The 8898-nt window shown below is 48.4% G+C and overlaps 1 protein-coding gene across 1 annotated transcript in view; it reads left to right on the forward strand.

Moving 5' to 3' along the window:
• Positions 1-8852, forward strand: part of LOC311248185 (unconventional myosin-XVIIIb-like) — a gene marked incomplete at both ends in the record, with an annotated part of 18524 nt that extends 9672 nt beyond the window's left edge. Inside the window, 4 exons of the mRNA XM_084339115.1 lie at positions 1082-1172; positions 3068-3260; positions 7723-7803; positions 8732-8852. Of these exons, the coding sequence (XP_084195241.1) occupies positions 1082-1172; positions 3068-3260; positions 7723-7803; positions 8732-8852 (486 nt within the window). The remainder of the gene's footprint in view (positions 1-1081; positions 1173-3067; positions 3261-7722; positions 7804-8731) is intronic.
• Between the last annotated feature and the right edge of the window lie 46 nt (positions 8853-8898).

Below are 8898 nucleotides of genomic sequence, written 5' to 3' on the forward strand. Positions count from 1 at the left end.
TGTGTTGGGGGCCTGTACTGTGCGTTGGGGGCCTGTACTGTGCATTGGGGGCCTGTACTGTGCGTTGGGGGCCTGTACTGTGTGTTGGGGGCCTGTACTGTGTGTTGTGGGCCTGTACTGTGCGTTGGGGGGCCTGTACTGTGCGTTGGGGGCCTGTACTGTGCGTTGGGGGCCTGTACTGTGTGTTGTGGGCCTGTACTGTGTGTTGTGGGCCTGTACTGTGCGTTGGGGGCCTGTACTGTGCGTTGGGGGCCTGTACTGTGCGTTGGGGGCCTGTACTGTGAGTTGGGGGCCTGTACTGTGAGTTGGGGGCCTGTACTGTACGTTGGGGGCCTGTACTGTGAGTTGGGGGCCTGTACTGTGTGTTGGGGGCCTGTACTGTGCGTTGGGGGCCTGTACTGTGTGTTGGGGGCCTGTACTGTACGTTGGGGGCCTGTACTGTGCGTTGGGGGGCCTGTACTGTGCGTTGGGGGCCTGTACTGTGCGTTGGGGGCCTGTACTGTGCGTTGGGGGCCTGTACTGTGAGTTGGGGGGCCTGTACTGTGCGTTGGGGGCCTGTACTGTGTGTTGGGGGCCTTTGCAGCGGCATTGCAGTTTTATGCTATTGGTACTCACGGGGACAGCTGACTACCAGGAATAACAATATACTGTTGTAGTTTATCACACATGTATTGATACACAATATACTGTCGTAGTTTATCACACATGTATTGATACACAATATACTGTCGTAGTTTATCACACATGTATTGATACACAATATACTGTCGTAGTTTATCACACATGTATTGATACACAATATACTGTCGTAGTTTATCACACATGTATTGATACACAATATACTGTCGTAGTTTATCACACATGTATTGATACACAATATACTGTCGTAGTTTATCACACATGTATTGATACACAATATACTGTCGTAGTTTATCACACATGTATTGATACACAATATACTGTCGTAGTTTATCACACATGTATTGATACACAATATACTGTCGTAGTTTATCACACATGTATTGATACACAATATACTGTCGTAGTTTATCACACATGTATTCTGTATGTTTGTCTTCAGGCCCCAGACTGACAGCCACTCAGTGTGTCGATGGAATGGCTTCTGGCCTTTATGAGGAGCTATTCACTGCCATCGTGTCACTCATCAACAGGTACACACACACACACACACACACACACACACACACACACACACACACACACACACACACACACACACACACACGCACACACGCACGCACAGCATCCACGGAGCTAATGATGCTAATGATGGAGCATCACCGTCGGCAGGGGCGGGGCTAGGGAGTGGCTACTTGGGCTCAAGCCCCGAATGTTTTCTGAAAAGCCCTGAATCTATTTAAAAAAATAAAAATAAAAAAAATAAAATTGACAATTAATCATTGTTACATGAAAATATGTTTGCACCAGATTTAGCAGAAGCTAATTTCCATCTGTAGTCTATCCAGCTGATAACTGTATTTGAGTGAGTTAAGTCTTGGTGTTATGGTAGACTCAGACCTAAGCTTTAAATCACTATCAACAAGTTGACAAAAACATAATTCTTCCACCTTAGAAACATAGCTAAAGTACGGCCATTTATAAATAAAAAGGACGCTGAAAACCAGATCCATGCCTTTATCTCAAGCCGACTCGACTACTGTAATGCACTCCTTACCGGCCTCCCGAAAAAATACGATGATAACTATTTTATTGCAATGCACTATTGCATTATTTTATTCTATTTTACTAACTATTTTATTGCACTGCACTATTTTACTTTGTATCAGTGATAATCAAACCGTAAACAAAGACGGATATTAACACTTTCAGCGCCAGATGGCGCTGTTTACTGTTACTGTTGAAAGGCCAGCGCCTTTTAACATGGGGATACGTGGCTGTGTTTGCAGGTCTAAAGCTATATTATATATTATAGCTATGGATCTAATAATATAGTCGATTGTCATTGAGTTTCTTCCGGTCAAGATGCAAAAAACAGAAAAATTTTCCATCCATACATTTCCGTTTTATACCGTCGTGAATATGAGTGTAGTTTCAGGGTGGTCTGGTGTCATTTCCAAAATGACAGACACCAAGCCACATCGTTTCAAATGGAGTGCAATAGCGGCCGCAAGGCGTTAGGCGGCGGTATTGGACTTTTGAGATCTCAGACCCATCCCCAGTGATAACACAGGCTGCCGGCATGTCTTTATGAATGGAAATATCGAATAAAAGAAACAACGATGAAAACCCGACTATACTCTGGTTTTCGGGGGTCCTGGCGCTCAACGTTCGGCGAGTTAACCCTAGATCTTAGATCCTAATATGAAAAACAATGTGATTTAATGTTCTATGTCTTACCTTGACTTTGTCTATTTTACTGCTATCTATTTTATGCTTTATGTCTGCACTTTATGCATTGCTCTTGATCTGCCAATGTTGTGCTTGAGTCTTTTTGTACTGCTGTGAAGCACTTTGAGCTGCAATTCTTGTATGAAAGGTGCTATACAAACAGTGTATTATTATTATTATTATTATTCTTATTATTATTATTATTCTTATTATTATTATTCTTATTATTATTATTATTATTATTATTATTATTATTATTATTATTATTATTATTATTATTATTATTATTATTATTATTATAAATTATTATAGTTTGCTTCATTAATTAAAGGGTGTGAATTTAAGTGTTCTCTAGTGCCTTTTGTCCGCTTTAAGGTGGTGGTATAAGTTAAAGGTTGTGGTGTCGAAGTAAAAAATAATCTATCTGGGCTAAGCCCCGGATCTCCTACAATCCTAAATCCGCCCCTGGCCGTCGGTTGTGTGATAGTAAAGGGCTAACCTTCTGTCGTGTGGCAGTGAAAGGGCTAACCTTCTGTCGTGTGGCAGTGAAAGGGCTAACCTTCTGTCGTGTGGCAGTGAAAGGGCTAACCTTCTGTCGTGTGGCAGTGAAAGGGCTAACCTTCTGTCGTGTGGCAGTGAAAGGGTTACATGAATCTGACCGGTCCCACTGTGTGTCGTCCGTCCGTCTGTCCCCCAGGGCTCTGCGCTCCCAGCAGCTGACGCTGGCCTCCGTGATGGTGGTGGACACGCCGGGCATGAGGAACCCCCGACACGGCGGGCAGGAGCGGGCAGCCGGCTGGGCGGAGCTCTGCCACAACTACCTGCAGGAGAGGCTGCTGGAGCACCACCATGCCCAGACCTTCTGCCACCCGCTGGAGAGATACACACAGGTAGGGGCACCACCACCACCATGCCCAGACCTTCTGCCACCCCCTGGAGAGATACACACAGGTAGGGGCACCACCACCACCACGCCCAGACCTTCTGCCACCCGCTGGAGAGATACACACAGGTAGGGGCACCACCTCCTGCCACCCCCTGGAGAGATACACACAGGTAGGGGCACCACCACCATGCCCAGACCTTCTGCCACCCGCTGGAGAGATACACACAGGTAGGGGCACCACCTCCTGCCACCCCCTGGAGAGATACACACAGGTAGGCTGCTGCTAGACTCCACCCCCTGGAGAGACACACACAGGTAGGCTGCTGCTGGACTCCACCCCCTGGAGAGACACACACAGGTAGGCTGCTGCTGGACTCCACCCCCTGGAGAGACACACACAGGTAGGCTGCTGCTAGACTCCACCCCCTGGAGAGATACACACAGGTAGGCTGCTGCTAGACTCCACCCCCTGGAGAGACACACACAGGTAGGCTGCTGCTGGACTCCACCCCCTGGAGAGACACACACAGGTAGGCTGCTGCTGGACTCCACCCCCTGGAGAGACACACACAGGTAGGCTGCTGCTAGACTCCACCCCCTGGAGAGATACACACAGGTAGGCTGCTGCTAGATGGTCACCCCCTGGAGAGATACTCACAGGTAGGCTGCTGCTAGACTCCACCCCCTGGAGAGATACACACAGGTAGGCTGCTGCTAGACTCCACCCCCTGGAGAGATACTCACAGGTAGGCTGCTGCTAGACTCCACCCCCTGGAGAGATACTCACAGGTAGGCTGCTGCTAGACTCCACCCCCTGGAGAGATACACACAGGTAGGCTGCTGCTAGACGGTCACCCCCTGGAGAGATACTCACAGGTAGGCTGCTGCTAGACTCCCCCCCTGGAGAGATACACACAGTAGGCTGCTGCTAGACTCCACCCCCTGGAGAGATACACACAGGTAGGCTGCTGCTAGACTCCACCCCCTGGAGAGATACACACAGGTAGGCTGCTGCTAGACTCCACCCCCTGGAGAGATACACACAGGTAGGGGCTGCTGCTAGACTCCACCCCCTGGAGAGATACTCACAGGTAGGCTGCTGCTAGACTCCACCCCCTGGAGAGATACACACAGGTAGGCTGCTGCTAGACTCCACCCCCTGGAGAGATACACACAGGTAGGCTGCTGCTAGACTCCACCCCCTGAGAGATACTCACAGGTAGGCTGCTGCTAGACTCCACCCCCTGGAGAGATACACACAGGTAGGCTGCTGCTAGACTCCACCCCCTGGAGAGATACACACAGGTAGGCTGCTGCTAGACTCCACCCCCTGGAGAGATACACACAGGTAGGCTGCTGCTAGACTCCCCCCCCTGGAGAGATACACACAGGTAGGCTGCTGCTAGACTCCACCCCCTGGAGAGATACACACAGGTAGGCTGCTGCTAGACTCCACCCCCTGGAGAGATACACACAGGTAGGCTGCTGCTAGACTCCACCCCCTGGAGAGATACACACAGGTAGGCTGCTGCTAGACTCCACCCCCTGGAGAGATACACACAGGTAGGCTGCTGCTAGACTCCACCCCCTGGAGAGATACACACAGGTAGGCTGCTGCTAGACGGTCACCCCCTGGAGAGATACACACAGGTAGGCTGCTGCTAGACTCCACCCCCTGGAGAGATACACACAGGTAGGCTGCTGCTAGACTCCACCCCCTGGAGAGATACTCACAGGTAGGCTGCTGCTAGACTCCACCCCCTGGAGAGATACTCACAGGTAGGCTGCTGCTAGACTCCACCCCCTGGAGAGATACACACAGGTAGGCTGCTGCTAGACTCCACCCCCTGGAGAGATACACACAGGTAGGCTGCTGCTAGACTCCACCCCCTGGAGAGATACTCACAGGTAGGCTGCTGCTAGACTCCACCCCCTGGAGAGATACACACAGGTAGGCTGCTGCTAGACTCCACCCCCTGGAGAGATACACACAGGTAGGCTGCTGCTAGACTCCACCCCCTGGAGAGATACACACAGGTAGGCTGCTGCTAGACTCCACCCCCTGGAGAAATACACACAGGTAGGCTGCTGCTAGACTCCACCCCCTGGAGAGATACACACAGGTAGGCTGCTGCTAGACTCCACCCCCTGGAGAGATACACACAGGTAGGCTGCTGCTAGACTCCACCCCCTGGAGAGATACACACAGGTAGGCTGCTGCTAGACTCCACCCCCTGGAGAGATACACACAGGTAGGCTGCTGCTAGACTCCACCCCCTGGAGAGATACACACAGGTAGGCTGCTGCTAGACTCCACCCCCTGGAGAGATACTGAGGTCCTGAGTCTCATGTAATGATAATATAATAATTAATTTATTTTGTATAGCACTTTTCAAGGACCCAAAGTCGCTGACAATAGGCATAAAAAAGAAAACAAAGAAAACAAAGAAACAAAACCAGAGTTCAAGTTTGTTTTTATTTGTCAGAACAAAATACAGAATACTTAATACTTAATAATGAAATGCTTGTTCCTTATGAGCCTCTGAGAGTGTGCTACATACAGTAAAGAGAAAGTAAGTAAAAAAAGAAAATGTAAGATGTAAAAAGTAGGTAAAGTCAATATACATATATATACAATATAATATACAGAGTACAATGAGTAACAGCGAGGTAGAATGCAGAGGTACAAAACTTGGGGTAGGGTGCAAACGAGGTGTGTTAAAGTGTCTAAAGTGGGGTGCGGCTGGGTAGCGCAGTGGAGAATGCACTCGCCTACCACCGCAGAGACTCTGGGATCAGCGGTACACGATTGGCAGTGTTAGCGGGTGGGAAGCCGGCGGGGTATGTGTGTGTCCTGGTCGTTGTAAACTGCGGTTCCTACTGGTCGGTCGGGGCGCCTGTTCAGCTAGGGAGGGGATCAGGGGGAAATAGTGTGAACCTCCGCACGCGTTACGTTCCCCCAGTGAGAGTCCTCGCTGTCGGGTGAAAAGAAGCGGTTGGCTGACTCCACATGTATCGGAGGAGGCATGTGGTAGTTCTACACCCTCCCCAGGCCGACAGTGGGGCAATGCACGCAACGACCAGGAAGGGAATTGGCATAACGACTAAATTGGGAAGGGAGCAAAAATACAGAAAAAGTGAGATTTTTTTTAAGTGAATAAAGTGAGTGGTAAGGTGACTGTTTGTTTAAAGTGAGTGTGTACATGTGGATGTGTGTAGATGATGGTTTTTTATTTGATTTGATTTGATTTTATTACGGATCCCCATTAGCTGGTGCCATAGCAACCAGCTAGTCTTCCTGGGGTCCACACAAAAAAACATACAAAAACAATTATTGTTGCAAGACAAAATTATTAAAAGTCAGTACTCAACAGACAATGCATAATGAGGCTAACAAATGAGATAGCTAAAATTACATGTGAGCAAAGAAACAGAAAACTAAAAAACAAAACAAAAATACTTTACAGTGTTAAATACAATTTAAGATTATTTTTTTAAAGTGAATCTACTGTAAATGCAGCAGATGTTTTGAGGCAGGTTATTCCAAAGAGTTAATGATCTAAAAATAAAAGATCTTCTTAAAGCGCTGGTTCTAGGACCTGGCAAATCAAGCTGCCCACTACTGGAACCTCTAGTGTAATGCTCGTGCACAGTATTACTAAAAACAATCTGTTTATGTATAAAAACAGGAGTCTTACTGCTCATGACCAACTTGAACAGCACAAGTATATTAAAAGACAATCTATTTTCAACGTTAAGCCAAGAGAGGCGAGCATGCATACGGCTCACATTAGACCTTAGTGAGCAGCCCAGTACCAACCGTGCTGCCCTGTTCTGGACCACCTGGAGCTTCCTGAGGTCACCACTGGCAGCAGATGACCACATCGCAGAGCAATAGTCAAGATGACATAAAACTAAACTTTGCACTATCTGACATAAAAGGGGACGGGCAACAAAAGAAGCACATTTCCTGGAAATACCAATTGCTCTTCCCATTTTCAAAACAATATAATTATTATGCTGATAGCTGTTACATAGTGTCATAGAGTCATTGAGCATCCTGATGGCCTGGGGATAGAAGCTCCTTCTGAGTCTCTCTGTACCGGCCATGAGACTCCGGTATCGCTTGCCTGACCGCAGCAGTTCAAAGAGGCAGTTGTTTGGGTGACTAGAGTCTTTGATTATTCTCTTAGCCTTGTCCATGCACCGCTTGTTGTAAATGTTCTGGAGAGTGGGAAGCCCACCTCCAATTGTGCGTTCGGCTGAACGGGCCACTCTCTGTAGTCTGCTGCGGTCTTGTGCGGTGCTATTCCCAAACCAGGAGGTGATGTTACCAGTCAGGATGCTCTCTATTGTGCACGAGTAGAAGTTCTTGAGGATCTTCTGACTAATTTTGAACTTTCCTAGGCGCCTAAGGAAGTAGAGGCGTTGCCTTACTTGTGTCCTGCCTTACTGTGTGTCTCCAGGAGAAGATCCCGGTCCAGTTTGAACATCCGGAGAGCAGCCCGGCTGAGGTGGTGTCCGCTATCGACCAGCCTGCCCTGCAGGTACAGTGGTGGTTTCTAACCGTTACCAGGATGGGGGGGGTACCATGATAGGGCATAGGTCGTATGTATATTCATGATGTCGTGGGTTTAATGACCTTTCACATGACATGATGTGGACATGAGGCCGTCGTTACAGTCTCTCCTGTGGAATATACTGTGTAATATACTGTGCAATATACTGTGGAATATACTGTGAAATATACTGTGTAATATACTGTGCAATATACTGTGGAATATACTGTGAAATATACTGTGGAATATACTGTGGAATATACTGTGAAATATACTGTGGAATATACTGTGAAATATACTGTGGAATATACTGTGGAATATACTGTGAAATATACTGTGGAATATACTGTGGAATATACTGTGGAATATACTGTGGAATATACTGTGAAATATACTGTGAAATGGGCAAGGCGCTCACCACCAATGCAGGAGACGCTGGGTTCGAGCCCAGCTCTCTGTGTTGCTACCAGCTTGGCTGGTCGTTCATACTAATACAATTGGCAGTATTAGGGGGTGGGAAGCTGATGGGTGGGGATCGGACGTTGTGGACAGCGACTCCTACAGGTCGGTTGGTGCGCTTGCGCAGCAGAATCAGGAAGCGACGAGGGCGACGTGTCCCTCCAAACGCAGACCCTCGCCGCTGAGAGATCGCACTGTGCAGGTGAAAAGATGCGACGGCTGCCTCCTCGAGTACCGGAGGGGACACGTGATGCAAGGCTTCGTCCACATTGCAGCCGGCTTGTGGGAGGCATGGCCTAACAGCGTTCGAGACAGGGGAGGGTAGAATTGGACGATACGAAATTGGGATGGGAGAAAAATAGAAAATGGGAGAAAAATTTGATAAAAAAAAAATATATACTGTGAAATATACTGTGAAATATACTGTGCCCCATACTGTGCCCCATACTGTGCCCAGGTGCGGGCGGCAGACGGGGACTCCAGGGGTCTGCTGTGGGTTCTGGACGAGGAGATGGTGACGCCGGGGTCCAACGAGAACACCGTCCTGGAGAGAGTGTGTCAATACTACAGCAACACGGGTGAGAGAGAGAGAGAGAGACACTACAGCAACACTGGTGAGAGAGA

The sequence above is a fragment of the Notolepis coatsorum genome (assembly GCF_963971535.1).
Source record: "Notolepis coatsorum genome assembly, contig: SCAFFOLD_2711, whole genome shotgun sequence".
In the NCBI taxonomy this organism is placed as follows: Eukaryota; Metazoa; Chordata; class Actinopteri; order Aulopiformes; family Paralepididae; genus Notolepis; species Notolepis coatsorum.